Source organism: Molothrus ater, chromosome 15 (assembly GCF_012460135.2).
Source record: "Molothrus ater isolate BHLD 08-10-18 breed brown headed cowbird chromosome 15, BPBGC_Mater_1.1, whole genome shotgun sequence".
Classification (NCBI taxonomy): domain Eukaryota; kingdom Metazoa; phylum Chordata; class Aves; order Passeriformes; family Icteridae; genus Molothrus; species Molothrus ater.
The window spans coordinates 7,877,570-7,903,648 of NC_050492.2; the positions used below are offsets into that span (position 1 = coordinate 7,877,570).

Here is a 26,079-nt window from a genome sequence, read left to right on the forward strand (position 1 = left end):
ACAATCTTGCCTGAAATCTCATTAAATAGTCTCTCTTCATTCATGAGTGTTAAGTGTTCTTTGAGAATTCTCCACTACAAACTGCAATATCACAAGTAAAATTTAGGACAGGTCAGACAGAAACTTTATTAACTATGGTAATAGTAAGTCTTCACACAGCTTCTCACTCTCTGCTCACCTCTTTTCTGCCAAGCAGTTCTGGAGAGCCAGCCAGAAAAAAAAAAGGAGTAGAGAAAAACAATAATTTCAGTGTTATTAATGCCAGATATTCAGCTTCTAGAAGGGAGGATCCCTCAAATGCCTTCCTAACAGCCAGAGTCCTAAGCAGGAATTGAACAGTAAAAAATGAGCAGTAAATAAAGTGATGATATGGAACAAGGGCTCCCCGGGGGCCCAGGGTGGCACACCCATGTTATCTTTGCTCAGGAGAGGGGAGTTGGAAGCTATCAGACACTGTTGGTCTGGTGGTTTCCAGTTGAAAGGAATGCTCTTGTAGTTGAGAGTATCTCAGCCAGATCTCTCAAATGTAAATGTCAGTAATTTACCATGACAAATGAATTTCAAAGTTCTGGTCTTGTTATTTTGAGTGTAAATTAACAAAACCTGGTTTGGGCTGGAATACCAGGGGTGTTGGGCTTTTTCTGTTAATACATATAGCAGTATAAGGATGATGTTGGCAATAGTTACTGTTTTACTATTTTCTTGATTCAGGGGATTTGTAATTATTCTACTTGACTATCACAGAACCCACTCTTCCAGCGCACTGTTTTGGGCTGGAAGGGTCCTTTAAGGTCATCCAGTTCCAATCCCCGTGCCACGGGCAGAGACACCTTCCACTAGACCAGGTTGCTTCAAGTCGTGTCCAATCTGGCCTTGAACATCCAGGGGTGGGGCATCCCCAGCTACTCAGGACTGCCTGCTCCACTGTCTCACCACCCTCACAGGGAAGAACTTCTTCCCAATATCCCATCTAACCCTGCCCTGTCAGTGTGAAGCCATTCCCCTTTGTCCTGGCACCATCTGCCCATGTAAATATCTGCCGATATCCGACCTATGAAGTGTCTAGTTCAGCAGACCTGAACTGGTAGCGCAGACTTTCTCAGTGTCAGAAACTTTCTTTTATGATGACTTTTCCTAAAGAAAAAAAAAAAAAAAAAGCCGTTTCTAATTTTAAACTGCGCAGTTGCAGAATGAAAGGTTTTACAGTTTTACACCCAAAAGCGTTGCTTCGAGCCTGTAAATCCTCCAGTATGACAGAGATGTGCGAAAATACTGCAACATACAGCAGCGGAGAGGGTGGGTTTTTCCTCTGGGAGGCGGCTCCCATCGCCGGGTGTGGAAGCTCAAGGGTTACAGCGGGCACCGCTGCTGCTGCTGCTGCTGCGCTAATACAGCCTAAGCCGATATTAGCCAAGCTTAACTTCTTTCAGCCGTTTGCAGATGGGAGGGGGAGGGACGGCCTGGAGTCAGCAGTTCTGTGCAGAGCCCCGGCCATGAGCTGACCGGGCAGCAGCGGCCCCGGGGCACCGGCGGATGGTGAGTCCCGCCGGGGTTTCATTGTTGTTATCGCAGCGCCTCTGAGGAGCCGGGGGGATCCCAGCGGGATCCGGGAGCTGCGTCCGGGCAGGGTCTGGGGGGGGTTCCAGACCCCCATCCCCGCGGCCCCGCGGGCTCCACCGGAGCCGGGCTCCGGGATGGCGAGCCGAGCCGAGCCAAGCCAAGCCGCGGAAAGCAGAGCGGGCAGCGGGAGAGCTGCGGTGCGAGGGAGCCGGGGCTGGGGGTGGGTGGGCTCGTTCCGCGGGGGGATGCGGGACAGCTCCTGGGGGACACTGGCACGTGGCTTTGGCACTTTCCCGTTGTTCGCGTGTGTCCAGCAGCCTTAGCGGGGGAAAAGCTCCTGCCCGGCTCTGGCTGGAGCTCCCAGCGCTGGAGGCAGCTGGCCCGTAGGTCCCGCGTGGGCTGCGGGGTGACAGCCCTGAGATCAGCGGGGAGGACAGCTCTACCTGCGTGGGGGCAAATTCACTGGCACGCAGAGACGGAGCCTGGCACTGGAGCTTCCCTGGAGGACTCTGCCCCTCTTAGTTGATTGCCCCAAACTCTTGACCTCACATGTCGGGGCTTGTTTCCCACAGCAGGGAGCTCTGTGGAGCATGGCACACCTGTTTAGTTGTGGTTGACCTCAAATCCTGTGTTGAGTTTTGGGCCCCTCACTCCAAGGAAGACACTGAGGTGTTGGAGTGTGTTTAGAGAAGGGCAACGGAGCTGAGGAAGGGTGTGGAGCACAAGCCAGATAAGGAGCAGCGGGGGTGCTCAGCCTGGAGAAAAGGAGGTTCAGAAGGGACCTTATCACTCTACATAGGAGGTTGAAGCTGGTGGGGAGGTTCGTCTCCTCCCGAGTAGCAAATGGAGGAACGAGATTAAGTGACCAAGGAGTGCCAGGGGACGTTTAGGTTGGATATTAAGAACAATTTCTTCACCAGAAGAATGTTTCAGCTCTGGAAGAGGCTGCCCAGGAAAATGGTGGAGTTGCCATCCGTGGAGGGATTTAACGAACGTGTAGATTTGGCACTTGGGACACGGTTTAGTGGCAAGCCTGGCAGTGCTGGGGGAATGGTTAGACTCGATAATCTCAGAGGGCTTTTCCAACCTTAATGACTCTGGAATTCTGTGACATCCTGCTGGTTTCTATGCTTTCTGTGTCTAAACTTTCAGCCACCCAGACTGAGTGCAGGCTCTTTGCAGTGCATGTCTCTGCCTGAGAGATCTCCCGGGGCTGGTGACATAACTTGCCTTTGCCAGAGCTATGCAGCAGTAGTAGGTTGCAAGCATTCGGTGTAGTGTGTGATGCTCCTAATTCCATGCTGTGCATTCCCACTTTCCTCAAGCATAGAACTATGAGCATACTCCATCCACATGGGAAGAGCCTGCTGCTGTGTGGAGTGTGAGAGCTCATGAGGTTGCACCTTGATGTCAGGGACTGAACATGAAAACCTGATCTGTAGCCATGAAATCCCCTATCTGGACATAGTGTGGACAGTGGACATCTGGCTTGCTGTGTTGTGTATGTGCCTGTTGCTGGTGCATCCCATCCTTTGGCATGCTGGGGATGGAGCAGGTTGGGGATGTGAAGAGAATAGGAGGATGATGCTTTCAGCAGTTTCAGAGAGCCTCCTGGAAGCTGGAGGGTCCCTGCCTGCTGCTGGAGCTGTGCCATGTGGTGGGTCAGGCATGGCCCCAGGTACAGCTGCAGGGGTGGCTCTGTGCACTGTGGGGCCTCCTGGGAAACCCTCCTGCACCTGGGCACTGAGTGTCCCTAACACCAGGAGCCTTTCTGCACTAATCACTCTGCTTTTACTGATACCACGCAAGAGAGAAACATCAAGCTGTGTTCCTTTAAAAGCATGGTGATACTCCTGAGTAGAGAAGAGATTATTTTGAGAAGCTCTGGCTCTTGCAGGCAGTGTGTTTCAGTTCTGACTGGAGGCTACTGGCACAGGGCCCAGGCAGGCAGAGGGCACGGCAGGAGCCGGCAGGTCTGTGCAGGGCAGGGCTGCTGCATCAGGCTGCTCCTGTCCCCCTGCTGTCCCTGCTGCTGTCCCCCACCTGCAGCCGGAGGGGGCGCTTGCCTTCCTTTCGGTTTTTGGCACACGGCCTGCCTCTTTATTTTCTTGCCCCTCACTGCACTGCAAGGTTGCCAAATAAGCCTTGAACAACTTTCAAAGCTGCCTTCAGTTTCTGGTTTGTTTTGGGATAAAACTTGGAGCGGATTCAGGCAGTCACAGTTCTGTATGCACAGGGTCTGGATAAAACTCTGCTCTCTCCATGTGTACTTAACCTTTGGTACCCCCTCACTCCTTCCCATCTGTGCAGACAGGGTCCTTTAGAAAAGCACTACAGCTACAGGGCCAGGTTGGATGGAGCCCTGAGCAATCTGCCCTAGTGAAGGGCATCTCTGCCCATGGTGTGGGGGATGGCTGGGTGATCTTCAGTGTCTCTTCCAACCCATTTGTGATTCCATGAACTTGCAGGGCACTTTCTTGTTAACTAACCTGGTCTAATTACAGTGAGATTACTCTAAGAGAGGGATACAACTGTATTTGTTCTAGTTAGTGACTCTACTGTTACTTTTTTGTAAGCTCCCATTTTGAAGTCATTTTCTCGTTTCAGTTTCCAGTGTGACAGTTGTAATACTGTCTTCATGGGCAGTGTGTTTGACAGAGAGCTGGCAGAGCCTTTCAGTCCTCTCCTTTTTCATATGTCTTTGCTTTAACTGTAGTGGCAGGTCAGTAAGTACTGGAGCTCTTCAAGCTGTAGGATTGGCATAAAGAGAATTGCCCTTTATAATAATAAAGGCAGTGTTTGGCTGTGATATGGCCCAAACTGTGAAGTCTCTGCAGCAGAAGATGAAAATCTGTGGTCTAATAATGCACAGACAACCTCCTGCAGACAGCAACGGGCCAAATTTCCAGGATCTTCATGGCTGGAGGCAATGCCAGCTGCAGTCTGGCCTGCTTAGCCCTGCTGTGAACACTTGCTACATAATTGTTGGTATTGCAGAAGGCAACACAAAATTGAAGTTTGACCAAATAAGTGTTCTGGTCCAGTCTGAGCTGTCAGAGAGACAAGGCAGGTTAACACCTGGCTTGGAAGTGGTATTCAAACATTCCTGTTCTTCCCTATCCTCTGCAGGATTAACTCTGGGCATGCCACTGTGTCATGTCCTAAGATTATGGAAGATTTTCTGTTTTGAGCTTGTTTAGTTTTCTGTTTCACTTTGGATGAAGGACTCCTGTGCTTGCCTGAATGCAACTGGCTGGCAGGATCCTCAGAGTGTTATTCAGAAACCATTTATTCTGGTGCTGCTGCCAAAAGAAACGGCAGCAATGAACCCAAAAAGGTTTGCAGCTGGATCAGTACCCCTGGACTGGTGCACAGATATTTGTGCTGGTGCCTGGGAAAGGCAGGGTGGGTGTGGGAGTGGTGGAAGGGGCAGACAGTCAGGAGGACTCCTTGCCCTGGCAGGCCTGGAATATAGTGGGGCATCCCAGCCTGAGTGGGCTCCACCAAGCTGTGCTCCAGGCAGGGCTGGAGGTGGGTGTGTGGTGGGTCAGGGAGTCATGCAGGGAGGACAGGACCCCACCCTGGCACCAGGATGCTATCTGATCATGCCAGGTGGGGATCTGCTTGTAAACCAACCACTTTTTCTGATACAATAGCAGGACAGTAATTTCTGTGCCAACAGCCATGTGCCCCAGTGAGGGGGCAATAAGGTGAGGGGCCCCTCATGGCCCAGTCCAGCAGTGGAGTGAGTTGGGATCATCCATCCTACCCTGCCAGAAGCCAGCAGGAATCAGACCTCTGCAGTGTGTGTGTGCAGCAGGAGAGCAGCCAGGGCACTCCCTTCATCACTGTCCCTGTATCACTGTCACCAGTGTCACACAGTGACCCTCCAGGTGCAGCCAAGGGCAGGGTGTGAATGGTCATGGAGAGCAACTGGCAGTGCAGGAATTTGCCTGCATGTGTGTCCTTGTCTGGCAGTGACCTGCTGTGGGGACAGCAGAGCCAGCCCTCAGCAGCCAGGGCAATGCCTGCTTGTGGTATCAGCTTCTTCCCTGCCTGGCATTGTGCCCAAATGCCTCCACCCAGCCATGGTAGAGTGAGATGGCCACAGAGGGTCTGGCTAGGGCATGTTCATGTGGAGAGACTGAAAATGGGCCAGGCAGTGAGCTGAGGAGGGGAGTGCATCCCTTCTGGGTGCATGGAAGGGTAAGGCCCCTTGTGGTCCCTGCACCTCTGCACTGCCCAGCACTGACCCTGCTGCAGAGCCTTCAGGTCACTGGGGTTCTTAGCTGGACCAGGGCCTCTACAGACAATACTAAGGTTCATTTAAATTCAGTATTGAAAGGCATCAAAACTTTCCCTGGCAACAAGCCATCCAGCTCTTTGCAAAGCACCTTCACATCTCCTCTCTGCCAAGCCAGCTGTCAGGGGTGCAGCTCCCTTCTCCCTTTCCATTCAGTGCTTCTCTTTGTACTCTGCCCCAGATAATTATTTTTACGCCATTCTTTAAGTTGTTTGTTTGCTGCCTGACACAGAGTATTCAGGAATCATATAGTATATGGGACAATCAACCATCAGTGTCAGTAAAAAATTAAAAAAAGCCAAAACCCAACCCAACAAACCTCATTCTTCACAAGAACTGAAGTTGACAATTACTTATGAGTACTTCTGGGAAGGGGGAAGCTTTGCAGGTGTTCTGTGAGCAGTGTGCAGAATGAAGCCCCAGCCCTAGCAAAAGCAGCCCCACGAGGCACTGCCAGGATCCAGCCCTGTGGGACAATGCCAGCAGCACGTGGCACTTCAGCATGAGCCCAGAAAGCATGTGCAGGGTTCACTGCCACCTGCAAGCTTTGCCATAAGGCTGAGTGGCAAATTCTCTCCTGCTTTAGTCACCTCAATGGGATGCTCCTGTGGACTATGCTGCCTGTGAGCCAGGGAAGCCAATGGGGAGGGATCAGGCTCTGGTTTCCCCAGATGGAACTTTGCAGCCCCTGTGCTGATTTTGGCACAGTTTTGTGAGCAGGCTCCAGAGAGCTGAAGACAGCCAGAAAACCCCACAACTGTGGTGGTTTGCTTTTCCTTCTGGCTGGGTTATGTTTTAGCTTGAAGGAATGGCCTGAACTCACTTGAGGTGAGCACACAGAAGCTACACTGGCATAAGGGGAACAAGAGGAATGTCATGGGGAGGATATTGAGTGCAAAAATATCCCATTTAGGTTTTCTAATCTGAACTCCATCCTGCAACCACAGGCTGAGGGTTTTAGCCTGGTCAATGAAACCTCATGACTGGCTCATGCTGGTGCTGGGTAACCTTTTCAGGATGTTTCAGCAGTTAGAGGAGCTTTTTTGTTACTGTGCCTTAGGCAACTGATAGACTTCAGAGACAGCAGAGTTGTTGAGCTTTTCCCTTTCGGTATGAAACTTAAAATGCTTGCACTGGCTTCCTGATGCTTTGTTATCCAGAGGAGCAGCAGATTTGGACCAGATTTCCAGTCATGGCTTTTCCATATGTGTGAGTCATAGTGGCTTCTGAGGGCTGCTACACTGCTCTGCCCAGGGGTGCAAAAGGTATTTTTATGTTGGTCCACCCGTTTGAGCTGTGCTGAGTGGGTGAGGAGGTGTGGGATGGAGGACAGAGCTTCCCATGAGGATTTGGCATCAGTGGATGAAGAGGGACTCAATGCAGAGAGATGAGGATGGGTTGGTGGTCCATGCATGGCTCTGAGCAAGGAGCATTTCCAGACAGCTGGGGGCTGGAGTTTGCTCTTTGAAAGATCTCAAATGTCTAAAGTAAGATCTCTGCATAGCACTGAATTATTTATTGAATAATTTCTCTAGGCAAGCGACCAATACGCTGTAGATATTTCAGATACTTTAAATACTTCTATTTATGTGTGATTACTGGTCTCTTTCAGGACATTGAGCTCCTTGTTAGCATTTTTCCCTTTTTAGTGGATGCTTGCAAAGATCTTCTGTTTTGCAAATACATTCCCCAGCAGTGCAGAGCAGGAGGGAGCAGAGGCCAGTGCTGCTCCTCTGGTTGCTTGGAGATTCCCATCCTTTGCCTGGGCCCTGCCTTTAGGGTTGGGATTGTCAGGAAAGTGATGGAAGCTGGAACGTCAGCAAAGCTCCTGAACCCAGTGCTGTGTCTGCCATTAGCTCTGTCCCCAGGAACCACTGAGAAATATGGGGGTGCCATGGTCACACCCAGGCTGTTAATGCCCCAGGTACTTGGAGATTTTAAGGAGTGAGATGTTTCTACAGTAATGCTAGGGGCACATGGTATTATGCAATTAGTGCTGTTAATCATCAGTCACACAGAGTAGGGGGAAATTCTGCTTTTTATATATATTTTATATATATGCACATGCACACAAAAGCATTTACATCCACGCATGCAGATATTTAATGTGTGTAAATACTGGGTATAAATGGGACCCAGTACTTCAACAGCCTTTTCTCAGACATTCCTTCTGTCCTGAGTGAAACTTCCTGTCTCTCCAAAAAAAATAATGCACCATTGGGCCAAGTTTACACCACAGCCCCAACTACATGCTGATGCTGAACTGGTCTCTTTCATCCATCCCTGTGCTTTACTCACTCACTCACTCACCAGGGGACACAGGAAAGCACTGCTGGCCTCCTTGCCATAAAGTTTATTTGCTTTATTCTCTTACAGATCCAAGGCTTGACCTGGATGGAAAGCCTTTTTCTATTGTGGGTAACTCTGCCTTGCTGAGTGGGAGGGAGGGCACTGGGAGAGGGAGAGTGGGAGGCAGGGGCATGGGGACAGTCCCTGCTGGTGTTGCTGCAGCCCCATGTGTGCTCCCATGCCCCAGACCCTGAGTTTGGGGTGCACTGACCCCCAGGCAGCTCTGCCAGCACAAAAGCAATTTGAGCTGGAGAAGCTTGGGTACTATTGAAACCCTGCTCTTTAATAGTCATGTTGGCAAAAGGCCAGTTTCACAGATTGGATGGGTTTGATTCTCAAAGGAAAGGGAGAAGGATATTCTTTGTTAGTAAAAATAGAATATAAAAGTTATAAACTGCTTTTATAACATTTCTTGATCATGGGGTGCTTCTCTAGCATCTGCTCCCCAAAGAAGTGCCACAGCCTCACAGGCACTGTGTGCCTGTCCTCCCTTGTTTGCTATCCATTGCCTCTCACCCTCTCTTATGTTGCCTGAGCACTGGCATAATAATCCAAAAAAAGAAAATTTATCTCAAAACCAGTTCCTTTTCTTTCCCCTCTTTTTTTTTCCCTTCCCAATTATAACTCATTGAGTTGCAGTGGAACCACAGTCAATGAGGCCAAATGCCTTGGCTTTGAGTCCTCTATTATTATTTGACTCTGCAAAGAATTGCATGATCTAAGTAAAACACAGTAATTGTGGTTGTGCACTGGAGAGGCAATTATTTTGCTCAGTGGGTAAAATTAAGCACCTGTAAGAGTTCAGTTAGGTCTGGTTTTGGTTAGGTAGGGGGCATTTTTTTAATGGAAAACACAGTTTTTATGAAAATGTGCTGTCCCAAAAATCAAAGCAGTGATACATGGAGGCTGTGAGAGATTGGCTTAGGGTGATGTGTCTGAAGGTGAGAGACATTAAATGGAGAAAAGGGCTATAGTGAGATAGAGGAGCACTCTATATTTTCCTCCACTTTAGAGGAGCAAAAGAAGGTATGGTTTCAGAAAGTTTTAAGTGATATTAGCCTTGGTTTGACCAATAATCCTTGTAATTGCTGAATTGCATGTGTGGCTGATTAACCCTTGCAGAGTACAGAGGCTCCCTGTGCATGCATCCAAGTACTTGTGGTGGGTCAGGGCTGTGGGCTCACCCCTGCCCAGGCTGCTCTGGAGGGATGTAGGACAAGCAGTGAAGTATTTTGGGCCACTGTTGTGGTCATGTGTTTATAGCACAATTGCATGTGGGACAGAAGCTGTTAGATGTCCTGCAAAACTATGTGAGCCAAGTATTGCTTGTCTGCTGCTTCATTTTGGGGCTGCTTACTGGATTTCCACACAGCAATTCTTTCATAGTCTCAGATACTTCTGGTGTTCCTATTTTCCCCACTTCTCGTGGTTTTATTTTCCCCTTGATGTTTACCACACCCTTTGCTCTTTCTCAAGCAGTTTGCAGGCTTGCAGACTGCCCGGCTTTCTGTCTCACAGTAGGGAATTGTTCTGTAAGGTTTTCAGTAGCTCTCTGTAATGTCCAACAAATACATAATGGCGTTTTCTCTCTGTAATTAACACTGGTTTTGTTCTGCTGTAAAATGTGGCATTACCATTTCCATAAACACTCTAGTGTAAAATCATTAAAACAGAATAAATTAACCTGATCTCTAGTTGGAAATAGAAAGGTGGCCAAGTGCCATGAGTTTTCCAATTTTTCATGTTTAAGTAAAACAAATGAGAAGAAATCTGCAGGTTTGGATCAAACTGTGTATTTTGTTTGTGGCTGAGGCAGGAGTAGGAGATCTCATTAGATCACTTGCTCCATAAAATCTAGAGAAATGTGAGCCCAGCCTCCTGCTGCAGAGTGGTCGGTGTCCCCCTTCCTCATCTGAGCCCAGCTCCAACCCACATTGGCTTCAGGATGAGGACTAAAGGCTTATCCAGCTTCTCATTCTCTGTGCCCACACAGGGAAAACTTGTGGAGCTGCAGAGCAGAGGCTGACTTGGCATCACCTCTGTGGTTTTAATTACAGCATGATTAGGAATTCACAGCCTGTGGTGTCCCAGGAGCTCCCTGGCCAAGCTGGAGAAGGTCAGAGGTACTGAGCTGCATTTAATGGCAGGGGCTCCTCCCAGGAGCCTACATGGAGTCTGAGGAAAAAGGAAAAATAAAAATTATTATACTCTGCAAGCAATACACAACATCCCCAAATGCCTCTGCCTGCATGGCTGTGACAGCCTCTGCATGTTTTCATGAAGGTGTTAATTATTGCAACAGCTTCCATTTAAATAAACAAATGGTTTCCAGTGATGCAGTCTGACTAATAGCTTTATGTGTCCCTGGGAATGCTGATTTTCCCTTTCCCCTTGGCAAATGGAAACTCTCTTGTAGTGACAGTCATAATTTGAGTGCCATTTGTGATTTGAATCCCTATTGCAAAGTCCCCCAAGCCCTCTGCACAGAGCACAGGCATGTTTTTTGTTCTGCACAGGAAGGTGAAGGAGAGTGGTTCAAGTTTTGCTGGATGCTTCTTTGTGCAAATCTTCTGTCACTGACCCCATTTCAGGAAAACAACTATAAATCTCAGGATCTGGGCTCTGCAGAGCTGAACATGAGGAAAGAGTTCAAAAGGCTTGTAGTGTTTCACTGGCGTGAAATCCCTCTAAATCAGCCTGTCTAGATTGAGATGTTTTAGATCCTGGAAATTCTGTTTCCTCAGTGAAATGAGTGAGCAGCCAGTGCCGTAGCCAAGGACACGGATCCATGGTGACTGCTGCCTGAAGGGATATTCCAGCTTGCTCTGGGAGAAGCAGAGGGTCTCTGTGCTCTGAGCCACTGCATGGCACTGGTTCTGCTTTGCAGTTCCCCACTGCAAACTGTTAATTCTCTCAGACATATTGAAAAGCTGCTTATTTGGGTTTGGTTTTGTGCTATGGAAGTCTAATGTAAATAGCCTTTTTTGGGGCTTGAATAAAGGGGCAGTGATGGGACCCTTTGCCCATTTTCCAGGATAAAAATGGTTCACCTGCCTCTTCCCCACCCCACTGCGAGTGCAGGGGGCAGGAGGATATGGATGCCCCAATAGGAGTTGTTCTTCCCAAGCAGGCACTGATGAAATGGTAGGGAGGATGTGATTGTGTGGCTGCACAAGACCAGTAAGATTTTAATTGCATTAGGCACACACCAGTAGTCTGAGGCTGTTCCCACACTGGCTTATGTCACTGAACTCCATTGACTGGAGTTGCAAAATCACTTTCAGGAGAAGAAAATTAAAACTAATTTGTACAAGAGAGCCTTTTGTTGCCAAAATAAATAAATAAGCCCTGTTCTGGGGGTGATTGCTGTGAACACAGGCTGGTGGATGACCTGGAGCCCAATGTTACTGCTGGCTGCCCCAAGGCTGCAGGAGCCCTGCTCAGCCCAGACCCAGGCTGGGAAGTTCCCCTGTGCCAGGCACCCCCAGCTCTTACCCATGGCTGTGGTCTCTTGGCCCTTCCTTCCTTCCTTCCTTCCTTCCTTCCTTCCTTCCTTCCTTCCTTCCTTCCTTCCTTCCTTCCTTCCTTCCTTCCTTCCTTCCTTCCTTCCTTCCTTCCTTCCTTCCTTCCTTCCTTCCTTCCTTCCTTCCTTCCTTCCTTCCTTCCTTCCTTCCTTCCTTCCTTCCTTCCTTCCTTCCTTCCTTCCTTCCTTCCTTCCTTCCTTCCTTCCTTCCTTCCTTCCTTCCTTCCTTCCTTCCTTCCTTCCTTCCTTCCTTCCTTCCTTCCTTCCTTCCTTCCTTCCTTCCTTCCTTCCTTCCTTCCTTCCTTCCTTCCTTCCTTCCTTCCTTCCTTCCTTCCTTCCTTCCTTCCTTCCTTCCTTCCTTCCTTCCTTCCTTCCTTCCTTCCTTCCTTCCTTCCTTCCTTCCTTCCTTCCTTCCTTCCTTCCTTCCTTCCTTCCTTCCTTCCTTCCTTCCTTCCTTCCTTCCTTCCTTCCTTCCTTCCTTCCTTCCTTCCTTCCTTCCTTCCTTCCTTCCTTCCTTCCTTCCTTCCTTCCTTCCTTCCTTCCTTCCTTCCTTCCTTCCTTCCTTCCTTCCTTCCCACCACTTTTTTGTCCTTCCTTGCATATTTGTTTCTCTTTCTTTGCCATGGGAATATTTTAAAAATCCGATGATGTGAAGTGCCATTTGGAATAAATGGAAATGTCAGTGTTTTCATGTGCATGGGTGCCATGCTCTGCTTGCTGGCACCCTGGGCTGCTTGCTTGTGGGGAACATGAATTGCAGCAGGCTGGTAGATCCACTTCTGGCAACACAAATGGGGCCAAGAGGTAGCAAAAATGGGGCACAAAGATAACAGAAATGTAGAGAAGGGGTGTGGAGAGCATCCTGCTGCTGATCCTGAGCCCGAGGTGACAGCAGCAGCTGCTTGCTGTGCAGTCTGGAGTGCAACCCTGCCTTGTTGATGGGTAACCCAGCCCAACTGTGCTGGGTTTCAATTACTATGATTTATTTTCCTGATCACATGAGAAATGTATTCCCAGAGCGTGTGACCATGAGGTGCTCCCCTGCCTGTCTTGACTCATCAGAGGAGGCTGTGAGCCAGCACCCCTGACCCCTCTTTCTGTAGGTATAGGGAGGGGCTGAGGCAGTTCTCTCTGATCATCCCAAACACACCTGGCCCCTTTCCTGGCCACCATCCCAGCGCAGGTTGGCTGCTCTGAGCAGATGGACTTAACATGAATCACTTCAGGATGCAAAACCCAGGATTAACTCTTGTGAAAGGCAACTTGTGTGAACTCTGCAGTGCCAAAATTGAATGTGAACAGAAATTGCAGCCTTGATTCTCATGACTGTTCTGTTGATGCTATGAGCTCTGGATGTCCATGGATGCCCTCGACCCAGATGGGTGTAAAGGCCTGGTCCTGCTTCTACCCAGGCAATCCCTGCAGCTGAGCAGGACAGAAGCAGGACAGAAGCATATGGCTGTAGCCAAGCATCCCCCCATGGCAGTGCTGTTCCCACAGGCACCTTCCCAGCTTTCCATTTTCAACTTAACTGCACAGATGGATACAAAACAGCACTTACAGGCAGCTGTTGAGGGAGTAATTCCCAGGATTTCAGTGTAACCAGCAAGCTGGGTGGCTGCTTTTGGTGGGATAGGCTGTTTCTGGGAGCAGACTGTCTTAATTGGGACTTGCTGAAATGCTTTTGCACAAATAGGCAATTCATCAGCAAATTAATAGCTCCCTTGCTAAGCTCTCCTAGTTTTTGTAGTAAAAGTATGTTTGTCAGGCTGCTTTTCATAGTCTGGTGTTGAGAAATATTGAGGGGAGAAATCAGTACTCTGTCTCAGTTCATAGACTCATTCTATCCCAGAATGGTTTGGATTGAAAGAGACCCCAAAGCTCATCCAGTTCCAAATGCTCTGCCATGACCAGGGACTCCTTACATTAGACCAGGTTCCTCCAAGCTCCATCCATCCTGTCCTTGAACACTTCCAGGGATGGGGCATCCACAGCTTCTCTGGGCAAGCTGTGCCAGTGCCTCACTGCACAGTTCATACCAACATTATTGCAGTTGCATAGTCAGTATTTTTTCACATGTGGAAATTTCTGAAAAGGTCCTCAAATCTCAGGAGGCTTGTGGGTATCTCCCAGTAACATCATCTGGATGTGTTTATTGGAGGGGTTTAACCATTCTTGAAGAGGCTGGTTGGGGTCCCAGAGGGTTTGCAGAGTCAGGAGTTCTCTGGGAGCAGAGGTGGCTGTAGGGATGTTGGTCAGCAGCAGGGAGCAGCATGGGGCCAGAGGGACATTTGGGCTAGAGCTCTCAGGGGGAGATGGATGACCCTGATCATGGGCTCTGTGTTGCTGTCCCCTTGCTGCTGCCCTCACCATTTCACAGCCCAAAAGTGAGTGAGGTTAATTGTTTGTTATGTTGGCTGCAAACTTACCAACCTTCTCCAGAGCCTTGTGCAAAGGGTGCCCCTCTCTTCACCACCTGGCCTGTACCAGCCCCAATGCTCACTTGGCACAAACACAGGAGAAGGCTACTAGAGGATAGTCCTGACCCTCGGGACTCTCAGGATAGTGCAGCCCAGACACTGCTCCCAGGAGGAAAAAAGCAGGTTTGTGTTAGTGGTGCTGTTGTGTGGGAAGTCCTGGCCCCCTCATGGAAGTGAAGCCATGGAACTCCACAAGCTGGAGCAAGGCCAGAGGGCAAGAGGGAAAGGGCTGCCTGGGCTCATGTGGCTGAAAAACTTTTTTAAGACCTTGACTCTTGTAAAGTCATAAATAGAGCTGTGGGAAACCTGAACTGTTTGGATTCCCCCGGGCAGCACCTGCTTGGCTCATTCCTCAGAGGGCTGGCCGGTACTGGGGACTCCTCAGTGAGGAGCTGATACAGGGCTCTCACTGTAAACAGGAGTTATTTAAAATGCTCCTCGTGTACTCAGTGCCCCAACACGAGTCCCCAGGGGACCGCCTGACCTCTCACTCTGGAGCAGTGAGCCACCTGCTTAGCTCCTTCTCTCTGGTGGCCGTTTCTGTTTGTGCAAAAGGGAAAAGCAGGATAACCTGCCGTGGCAGAGTCTAGATCAACGCCTGATCCACAGTGTGACCTTGCCTTTCCCAGGAGCAGCTCCACTCTGTGAGCCCAGCACAACTGTCTGTGCAGTCCTGCTCAGGGAAGGCAGAGAAAGCTCCTGGCAGCCCTGAGGGGTCCTAGCTGGATCCTAGAGCTTGTCCCAGCACCTCTCACTCCAGATAACTGCAGCTGCATCACTTCCTGTACATTGGTGCTCAGCTGTCCTTAGGGAGTGAGCTATCTGTTCTGGCTCACCCTGCTATGGATGCTTCTCTTTTCTTGTGTCTCTTCCATAGATGCAGTTTTTCTCAGCTAGGGTGGCCACTGGCAGGCAGCCCTTGGCTCAGCAGAGCAGGGTGTCTGCTATGGCTGATGAGGCAAAGCATGTTCTCCTCTTCCCCGAGCCCTGTGCTGCCTCTGCCCCTCCTCAGCCTGACCTCACCCGGCCTGACCCATCCTTGTGGCTCTTGCAGAGGTTGCAGTTTCGCTGGTGGAGAAGATGCAGGCTCAGGAGATCCTGCGGAGCCTGCGGCTGCCCGAGTTCGATGACCTCAGCCAGTTCTTCCGCAACCTGCCGGCCACGGCGCTGGTGGGCCTGGGCGCCTTCGCCGCCGTCGTCGCCTACTGGTTCGCCAGCCGGCCCCGCGCCGTGAAGCCGCCCTGCGACCTGCGCATGCAGTCGGAAGAAGTCGAGGTGAGGGCAACCCCCGCTGGCTTTCCCCAAGGTCTGTGTGCCTGGAAGTCACAGCACGGATTGGGTTGCAAGGGACCTTAAAGATGATCTCATTCCAGCCGCCTGCCATGGGCACTAGACCGGGCTGTTCCAAGCCCCATCCAGCCTGGCCTTTGACACTTGCAGGGACGGGGCTGCCACAGCTTCTCTGGGCAACCTGTGCCAGGGCTCCACCACCCTCACAGGGAAGAATTTATTTCTAGCATGTAATTTAAACCCACTTTATTTCAGTGTGAAGCCACTACCCCTTGTTCTGTCACTATGTGCCCCTGTAAAAAGTCCCTTTCCAGCCCCTTTCATTAAGGTCTCCCCAGAGCCTTCTCTTCTTCAGGCTGAACAACCCCAACTCTCTCAGCATTTCCTCATAGGGTAGGTGTCCCATCCCTCTAATTACCTTCATGGCTCCTCTGGACTTGTTTCTACAGATCTATGTCCACAGGGCACGCCAGGAAGGCTTTTTTGTTGTTATTGTTTTGGTAGTTCCCCAACCTCATCCTGAAATCAACCATGTAATGCACTGTGCCAGGGATCACTTCACCCCATCACTTCACCCCATCACTTCACCTTTTCCTGTAAACTAAAAAACTAGAATACAGCATGTTATTCTCTTAGATTGTCAGTAAAATTTTGGTCTCAGCTTTGCTCAACCATCTGTGGCAAAAAATTAGAGGCACTGCCATTGAATGGGAGAAACAACTGAAAGGCAACAGCTGATGAGACCAGATCACCTGGCACTCTTCATATGTGCCCATTGCTGAGTTTGGTGCTGCAAACTTGGTAACAGTAAGAAAAAGTAAACCTGAGGCTGAGGAGTTACTAATTGTTATCCTTGCAAAAGGCTCTGTCTTAAAGAACAGAAATATTTCCGAGTATTGTCTCCACTTATTTTAATATCTGAAAGTGGGATGAGAATTTTTAAAGCCTTTTGTGATGTTCCCTCTAGGATGTCATTGTCTTTAATTCCAACAGTTTTTTAAAAGGGTGGGAGGAATTAACATTTTCCAAGATAGTTTTTCCCTGTGATTAGGGCTTTAGTTACACTTTTTTTCTGGCTCCCAGTGCAGTCCTGGTTTGGTCATTCTCACCCTGATTGCCCACTCCTAAAACACCTCTGCTGAGCTCATGGCACAGGGGGCTGGGCTCTGCCTTGGTCTGTCCTTCATGTTGGCCTGGATGTCTTTGTGGAAGTGCTCATGGTGCTAGTCCTGGAGTCCTGTGGAGCCCAGAGCCGTTGCTTCCCCCAGCACATCCCCACTCCATTACTTCCAGATCCATAATTCCTTATTAAATTCCCTAGGGAAATATCAATGATCTCAGAGACAATGAGCTGGGTCAAGTGCTCCTCTGTGACCAGAGGGCTCTCCATATCCCTGAGGTGCTGAGGTCAATGAGGTCCCTCTCACATCCCTTTGGGTCTTGGGGCAGGTGGTGGTCACAGAGGTCTTGCTGGCATTTGGGAAGTGTGCTGCTTTATGGTGGGAGTTTCCCCATCTCCCACCCTTGGGCAGTGCTGCTGGCTGTGTCATTTTGTGTCATCTGATGTCACGCAGGGCCTGGCCGGGGCGCGCCGCTCGGTGATTGGGGACAGCCCGCAGCTGCTGACGCACTACTACGATGATGCCAGGACCATGTACGAGGTCTTCAGGAGGGGATTCAGCATCTCTGGTGAGAGCACCGTGGTGAGGAGGCCTAGGAGCAGAAGTTGGGAGAGGTGGAGACCAGGCCATGCAGGTGTTCTTACCCCATGGTCACTGGTATCGTCACAGAGCTCTCACACTCTTGAGAATCATCACTTTCCACTCCAAAGAGCCATGATGACTCTTCCCTGCTCTACCATAACTATTTCCATGTCTGCTGTTTATGGTGTCCTCCCTCATTTGATGCAACAATGTCATGGTCAGATTAGTCTTTTTGGTACCATAAAAAACCCCAGAAGATCTGCACATATTCTGCCCCACAAGACAGGGGTAAATGAAGGACTCAGTAGGTGTATGGAGGAATGGATTTCTGCAAGTAAGATACCATTAGCAAATTATTCAAACTTTTCAAATTTTCATCTGGTCTTGCACTGCTGTGTGTTGTTTTACCTTCCTCCAGAGTAGGCTGGGCTAAATATAGTAGTTTTCACCTTTTAAAATCAAAAGTCAGCACAAGTAGTGGGATGAGTGCCCTTATCAGACACTAATGCTCATGTGACCTTTGGAGAAGTGTCTTTTATTGAGGCTGTTTAGGGCAAACTGCTGCTGTCAGTGGGGAGGACTGAGGCCTTTTTGGGGGATTCCAGCAACTCATCTCCCACCAGATGCACTTGTGTGTGTAGTTTGCTGGAGATTGCTGTGAGAACCAACCCAATAACTATGGATTTACTCCTGGAGGGCTCCCCCACATCGTGGCCCCATGTGTTAACTCCTGGCACTGCCTCCCCATAACGCATCATCTCTGCTTGTGTCTTTCAGAGAATGGCCCTTGCCTGGGCTTCAGGAAGCCCAAGCAGCCCTACCAGTGGCTGTCCTACAAGGAGGTGAGCTGGATGTGACACCCACTGTGCATCCTCTTCCCCTGCCCAACACAAGAAGGGGTGTTGGGGTGCCTGCACGTTAGACCAGGGGGTTGCTCATGCACCATTTGATGCTTCCTGCTGTCCCCAGCCTGGCACATCCAGGTGTTACATGGGTGTGTCAGCTTTCAGGGGCTGGCTCCATGCCATGAGCCCACTCCTGAGAGCAGCACTGAGGCACTCTGGAGCCACGGAGCATCGCCGACCTCATCAACTGCTAGTCAGCTAATGATGGTTCATGATAACATAAAAATTGGACTTCTAGATAGGAAATACAATAATTTGAGAGCCTCCCTGTAAGTCTTGGCTTAATTTGGTATTGCTTATATTCCTCTTTTTTATGTATTTTCTCCTCTCCAAATTCCAGGTGGCTGAAAGAGCAGAAGCTCTGGGTTCAGGCCTTTTGCAGCAGGGCTGCAAGCCATCCACAAAGCAGTTCATTGGCGTCTTCGCTCAAAACCGCCCAGAGGTGAGATTTTATATCCAACTTGATGTTGTATTAATAATTTTCCTGACCTGTCAGCTTGTTCTCAAGCTATATCTGCTCTCGTGGCCCCTTCTCACCTTTGTGCTTCCATGTTCTCCTTCAGTGGATCATCTCTGAGCTGGCTTGCTACACCTATTCCATGGTGGTGGTTCCCCTGTATGACACCTTAGGTCCTGGAGCCATTCGGTACATTGTCAACACAGGTAAAATCCAAACTGATGTGATCTCAGTTCTGTTGCTCAGAATGGTTCATTTTCTGCTTCTAAAAGACAGATGATCATAGAATCCCAGAATGGTTTGAGTTGAAAGGGACCTTAAAGCTCATCTGGTTCCAACTCTCTCTTCATTGGCGGGGACACATTACACCAGGTTGCTCCAAGCCTCATCCATCCTGGCCATGAACACTTTCCAGGGATGGGACATTGTGATTATACTTGAGTGTCTTGAATTCACTTAGGTTCCTGAGAAGCTGCGTGTCTCTGTGCTGCCTCTGTTGCATTTTCCACATGCCCAGTTGTGCATAGACATGGATAAGGGCTGCTCTGGATGTGGGAATGTGTCCACCCACTCTTGTGTTGCTTGATATTTTGCCTCCTAGATTTTTTTAATGCATGTGGGGACTAATTTGAATATTTTGAACTGACTCCCAGAATAATCATAAATGTCAGCTACAGCTTTGTCATTGAGTTAGGTTAGCTAAGGCTGCATTTTTCCTCATTTTTCAAGAGAAGCATGTGCTGTATGCTGGGATTTCTGGTGTAGCCTGGAGTGACTATCAGAACTGATATAGTGTTAGCTATGAGCTAATCTTGCATTAAAGATTTACTGCAAACAGCTTGTTTGGCTGTTTTTCTTGCAGCTGACATTTCCACGGTCATTTGTGACAAGCCTGAAAAAGCCAAGATACTCCTTGACCATGTGGAGAGGAAAGAAACACCAGGCCTGAGGTCTATAATCCTGATGGACCCATTTGAGAAGGAGCTGACAGAGAGAGGGAAGAGCTGTGGGGTTCGCATCCAGACCATGCAGGAGGTGGAGGTGAGTTTGCTCTCTGTCCCCTTTTACTATTTTTTGTAATATCTGTAAAAAGACAGTACATTGCACAGGGACTTGTGAATTGTGTGCCAGGTTCAGGGTCTGTAGAGCACAAAAGAGCAGCTTGTGGCTGATAATGCTGATGCTTGGTGCACTTGCCTCTTGGTGTTATTCCTTGTTGATAGCAGAGCCAACATTTCAATTCTTTATCCTCAAGCATGCTATCAGCTGCTATTTAAGCATGGGAAGAGGGTTGTTATTTGAGACATTGTCCTCATACAATGTTACCAATAAGTAAAACTTTACAAAAGATTTTACCTTGTAAAATCATGGCTCAGGTCTGTTACTTAGGCTAAGTAGAAGAGGACTGTGGGAAGAGACTCAGCTGAATTAGGAGTATGAAAACAAGTTATAAACCATTGTGTGTTCACATTGTGGTTTATGGTGGTTGGTTGAATTATGGTTGTTATGCTTTAAAACTATGTAACTGATAATGGGCAAACTCCTTAAAAAGGCCTGGTTTGTGCAATAAAGCAGCTCTCCTTTGCACCTGCCTGGGGACTCTGCATTACTAGGGACCCTCACCCACACTACATGTAAGCCTGCAGCCTCATACTTGTTTGAAATACCCTGAATACCCAAACACTACTTGAAATCCAAGGAAGGCACTGCAGTTGAGGCAAGAAACTCAGGATAATGATGTCCTCAGTGCTAGCTAGGAATTTGTCTGCTTTAGCTTACACTCTCCCTTAGTGGATGGCAGATTGTTAGCAAGTGGGTTACACTGCAGGAATTAAGGTGGAAATCACTTTTGTTACTTTCATCTCTTCCAGGACTGTGGCCGTGAGAGCCGACATGTGCCTGTGGTGAGTGTTGGCTTGTTGCTTTTCCCACTTACAACTGCAGCAGAAGGGACCTTAAAGTTCTTGTTCCACCCCCCTGCCATGGGCAGGGACACCTTCCATGGGTGCTTGGTTGCTCCAAGTCCTGTCCAGTCTGGCCTTGAACATTTCAAGGAATGTGGGACAGCCACAGCTTCCCTGGGCAACCTGGGCCAGGGCTTCACCACCCCCATAGGGAACAATGTGCAGTATTTGCTTTATTTCCTCTACCTGGAACACTTAATTGAGATAGCTCATCCTACTGTGAATGTGTTAATGGGACAGAAATTAAATGCCATTGTTAAGCTACCCTAATTCCACTACCTTACCCTGGTGGCATTGGGGGAATGTCTCTCTACCCTTCACTTTCTGCTGGGGTTCCTATAGTTCAGAAGCACTACTTGGCAGTATTTATATGGGATATTTTGGTAAAATTGCTTTGATATTTTTCACTGGCTGCTCATATTCATACAAAACTCTGAAAAGCAGCTTCTGATATTCAAGCTGTTTATTTAATCATTCATGACCCAAAATAGTGCACGTATGGGGTGGTGCACTAGAATACAGAGATGCTGCTGGAAATGGGAACAATCAGCAGCTTTGGAATCTTGTCCCCTGTTGTGGAGTTCTTTCCAGAATTGACCTGGAAATTGATGAATTATCTCAAGTTGTGCCACATGTCTAAAGATATAGGTGGTGGATTGGAAAATACTAACTGTGAGACAAACACTAAAGCATGCCCTTAGTGCAGCTGGAGCACAGCATAAAGGCAGGAATAGAGTCTGCATTAGCTGAAGAAACCTGGTTAAATATGCTGAGGGGAATTACAGCTTTTTTTTTTCTCTTGTCAGAGCAAAAACATAATTGGTTTGATCTTTAGGTTTCTACAATGTCAACAGTCTCTACCACTGACATATCTGCATTTGACTGATGTGATTTTCTTAATCTCCTTTTGTATTTCTAGCCTCCTCGACCAGAAGATCTGTCAATTGTCTGTTTTACTAGTGGCACTACAGGTAAAAGAGGCATTTTAATCTTGAAATGTTAGAATATCTTATGAAATTAATTATGAATCCAACCTCAATACATACAGACTTGCTGTTATACTGATATGGCAATGATATTTCTAGGCATTTTTAATATTTAAGAATATATAGGTTTATATACTTCTGTAGATTGCAAATTAAAAATAACAATATATTTATTTTTCAACTGAATTCTCTGACATACACTTTGCCAGTATGATTTTGCAGTTGTCTGAAAATCCACCCATGTGTCTTCTTCCCATTTTGTTGTGTAGTTGTGAAGCACTTGGTTGATTGGTATTTATCTTTTGCAAGTATTAACCAAAAAAAAAAAATCCAAAAAACCTAAAATGTGGTTCCACAGCTCTCCATTCTCTGTATCCTAAGCACATTGATGTCTCCAGCCTCACCAAGGTCCTTGTCACCTCCATCTCCTCTTCTTGTGTGTTGCTCATGACACCAAGTGCTGGAGAGGTTTGGGATGAACCTGGTGCTGGTACTCATGTGCTGCTGGCCTCTTTTTCTTGGAGAGAGGGGCAGCATCATTTTCCTGCCTGTTCTTAGTAGGGGCAGTTCTTTCTCCTCTCTTCAGACCCTGGTCTTCATCAGCTTGCAGGAATTTCCTACTCTTGGGAGCTCAGCCTCTGTAACATCTCCCTGAAAGCTGTGTGGGCAGATGCACAAGGCATCACTGCTTGGGACACTGCTTTCACACTTGCCTGCAGAGAAGGTCCATGCTCCAGGGACTGCTGGAGCAGCTCTTCCAGATCCACCTGTGCTCTTGGGATTGCCTAATGCTTGGTCCCACACCAAAGCATCCTCAGTTTGGTCTCAGCAGAAGATGCTGGGAGCTGCTGGTGCTCCTCAGATGGCAGGTCAGGCTGTGCACGAGGGAACACCTTCATCCTCCACCTCCCAGAAAAGACTTGTGCTTCACACCAGGTAGGCAACTGCTTTAACCAAGTACAAGCTCAAGATGTATTAAAAGGGATATTTTACCTTTGTGTATGGTCCTTAGATTTGATATCTGCACTTCAAACTGCCCAGGGCAGGGCACTGAGGGAAAGGAGCCTGTGACTCTGCTCTATTCCAGCACTGGGAATTCCTAAATGGGAAAGACTGACCTCAGTGCTGGACATGAACATCACAGCCATGTACAGAGTGAGTGCAAAGTGGCTGGGCACAAATGGGAGCAGTGGAAATGGAAGGAGCCATGCTGTGGATGCAGCAGGCACGGTGTGTTTCTGTGCATGGTCAAGTGCAGAGCACTTATTTTTCAAGTCACGTTATTGTTGACATTTTTATTTCTAAATAAGAAATTCTGCATAGAGAAGGTTTCTTTTGATTTTCTTTTTCATTTGCAGATGCAATCATGGGCCAGTTTCCGATTCTGTGCTTTTCTTAGAAACATGCCCAGAGTTACAGAAATAGGACAACCAGGAAGTTCATTTCCCTTCTCCCATCCAAATCAGAGATTTCCAATTTTGCAAATCATCTCAGACTGAACCCTCTCATAACAATGATTTGTGATGCATGAGCCCATCCTCTGCTGTTGCAGGACTTTGCACATCACTCTCTGCCTTTTCCAGAGGTTGCATCAACACTCTGGTCTGTTTTCTACATTGTGCTTTGATGTAAGGGTTTTATATAGCCCATGCAATTTTTAGTAACTAAATTTAGAATTTTCTGCCAAAGGATATGCTCTCTAGGGCTTTTCCAATTCCAAAGGGGTTTAAATATTTTTGTATGGTATGAAAAAAATCTCTGCTCTAGAATTTGTCACCTGAAAATTGTAGAATTGCAAAGAATTCCCCAGGAGCAGACTTTAACACTTGCTTTTCTTTGACAGGATCAGATGCCCCAATGCTTCCTCAGGGAGAAAAGAGAGGCTGTGGTTGCTGATCTTGGATGACAAGAGCAACTTCCATGGTTGTGCCAAGAAGCCATCAGCACTTGGAGATGGGCCAAAGATACATAGATATCCCCAAACTGTCAGGACACAATTTTTCATATTGGCTACTCCAGAGAAATCAGTCAACTGTCATTCCCTCAAGGATCCGCTGATCAGGTGGATAAAAATTGCTTCCCAGTGGTTTCTCCCAGCCTGGCCAGTGCATCTTTCTTTTTGCCAGAGCTCCTCAGGGGAGGAAAGTGCTTGCATCCCAGAACACTGATGGATCACACCATCAAATTTGTGCTGAAGCACTTGAAAGACCCTTTTGGCAATGTGGAAAAGGTTCTTCTATTCTTTTAAAGGTTCTACTATTGCTTATGAGAACTACCAAACAAGCCTGGCACCAAGACAAGGAGGACTTGACATTCCTGGTTTATTGATGGGTTGCAAGGTATCCATTCTGTAACAGGACAGTCACTGGGCCTGTCTTTGTGAGGAAATTCAAACAAGAGCAGTGTTACAGAAATGACATTGATTTTTTTAAATAGAAAAGCAGCATCCCTGCCAACCCTCTTCTCTCAAAGTGGTAATTCTGGGAAAGGGCACATAGAAAGGGGCACCTATTTTTTTCTAGGTTAACTCTTAGAACTACTAAGGAAGGTTAAAGCTTACAGGAGTCCCCCAACCCAAAAAGCTGCAGCTGTCCCATAACAGCATGGTTTGTTCTGGATTCTCCTGATGGAGCCTCTCCTGGCTCCAGCACTGCTGCTCTGCTTAGACACCATCACCACTGGAGCCTGTCCAGGGTGTTGAGCCTGTACAAGAAGAGGGATGCAGAAGAAGGAGTCAGGATGTTAACACTGCTTCCAGGGATGGCAGAGATACTGGATCTGCATTCAAGTCAGAGGGGGAGTGAGTAAATGAGTCAAATATCTGAGAAATCTCATAGAATCACAGAATAGTTTGGCTTGGAAGAGACCTTCAAAGCACGTCTAGTTCCAATTCCCAGCCATAGCAAGGGACACTTTCACCTAGACCTGTTTGCTCCAAGCCCCACCCAGCCTGGCACTGAACACTTGAAATCCTCCAAAGAACATCTGAAGAATTTTGTCAAGGTGCAGGGACCAGGTGTGTGCCAGAGGGCACAGTTTTGAGTTTCCAAACCAGTACTGAGCACATCCTCTCCACTGTGACACTGCAGGAGCAGAGCTGCTTCTAGAACTGCAGGGGCTGAGCACCAGTGCTTGGCTGGACACACCTCAGTAACACAAGTGATTCTGGAGTCGTGTGTGTATGCACAACTGACACCTGTTCATGGATGTTTCTTGGAGCCTGGATCCATGTGTGCACCCAGCTGTGAAAATGACCTGCCAGGCTGGTTTGGCACCTGTGAGCCTGGTTCAGCATGTTGGCATGGGAGCAGCCATGGCTGGCAAAGCTGTCATGAACTTCAGATGGGACCAAACCAACCTCCTGTGCATCATCTTCATCTGCAAGTGTTTGGGACTGAATTACTCAAGGCGCTTGGAGCAGCAAATAGGGATTTTCAGTATAATATGTTGTGTTAAAAATATCCTGCTCTATTGCAATAAATGTATGCAACAATTGCTACTGCTGTTTGTGCCTGCCTTTAATTATTTGGGAAGCTGAGTAAGAGTGATGGTGGGGGTGCTGGCAGGGCTCAGTGCTGAGTGTGCCCATGTCTGTGCCCATGCCCACACTGGAGGGCTGCTACCAGCACAGCCCTCAAACTGCTCTGAAATGAGAGGATTAAACATACTTTCCTGTGCTGAAACATACTCACAAAGCACCACAGTCTCTTCCTAATCTGAGGAAGGCAGAATGAAATTCTGGCTGGTTTACCAGTTTTGTTACATTAACTGAAGGAGCTTTGCCAGGCTGCTTGTGCCCAGTGTTCTGGGGACACACTGGGCACCTGCAGGTAAAGCTCCCCTGATCTGCCTTCGCACGGAGCAGCAGGAACTACGTGGCAGTGGTGTGATGGAATTAAAACAATCTGCTTAAAAACATGTTGGAGAGAAAGAGGCTGGCCCCATAATCTTTATTTGAGCTGAGCTACACCTTATTTTCACAAGTAAAGCCTTGGAGGGTGATGAAAAGGGACAGTGCTGTGATAGGAGGATGTGCAGAGCCTTCCATGTCACTTTTTTGTGAACATGGAGGTTCCAGCCTGTGTATTTGCTTAACAAACATTCTGGTTTTGTGTCCAAAAGATATGAAATGCAAGAGGTGTACCATGGTCAGCTGACCATGGTGTAAAAGGAGTGTAAAAAGGCAAATATTGGTGGTGCTGAGATGCAGGTTGGTGGTGGATGAAATGCTGTAGAGGCAGTGCCCAGCTCTGGAACATTACACAGGGGCTCTGCTGGCTCCCTGATGGATTTAGGGCTGTCTTCAAGACACCTCTGCTGCTGCTACTATTCATTACTTCCCTTAATTGTAGTCTCAAAAGGTCTTCTTGTAGCCTAATTTTTACCTGCACTGCTCTCTGCATTTCTCATGTTATTCAGAGTACTGGTTAAGAGTCTAATAGCCTTTTAAACAGTGTTTCTTGGTGTTCAAGGTCATTCTTAGTCAAAATCTGAATGAAATAAATCCTCCCAAGAGAGGCTGGAACAGCCAGCCAAGTCTGATGGCTGTGCTCATTGAG

General features: G+C 48.1%; 1 protein-coding gene and 1 long non-coding RNA gene across 8 annotated transcripts in view; both read left to right on the forward strand.

Moving 5' to 3' along the window:
• ACSL6 (acyl-CoA synthetase long chain family member 6) overlaps nt 1-26,079 on the forward strand; it is a 58,431-nt gene that overhangs the window by 12,193 nt on the left and 20,159 nt on the right. For 6 of the 7 annotated variants that reach the window (XM_054516496.1, XM_036391932.2, XM_036391933.2 and 3 more), the window contains exons 2-9: nt 15,270-15,490; nt 17,080-17,194; nt 17,986-18,050; nt 18,454-18,555; nt 18,677-18,776; nt 19,433-19,611; nt 20,442-20,474; nt 21,454-21,505. In XM_054516496.1, coding sequence (XP_054372471.1) covers nt 15,270-15,490; nt 17,080-17,194; nt 17,986-18,050; nt 18,454-18,555; nt 18,677-18,776; nt 19,433-19,611; nt 20,442-20,474; nt 21,454-21,505 — 867 coding nt within the window. Of the gene's footprint in view, nt 1-1,397; nt 1,537-15,269; nt 15,491-17,079; nt 17,195-17,985; nt 18,051-18,453; nt 18,556-18,676; nt 18,777-19,432; nt 19,612-20,441; nt 20,475-21,453; nt 21,506-26,079 lie in introns of those variants that run through there. The other variant, XM_036391929.2, reaches the window with a different exon arrangement.
• LOC118692245 (uncharacterized) lies at nt 21,512-25,019 on the forward strand. Its single transcript, XR_004981125.1, has 2 exons — nt 21,512-22,456; nt 23,364-25,019. It is a non-coding gene; the product is annotated as an uncharacterized LOC118692245 (long non-coding RNA).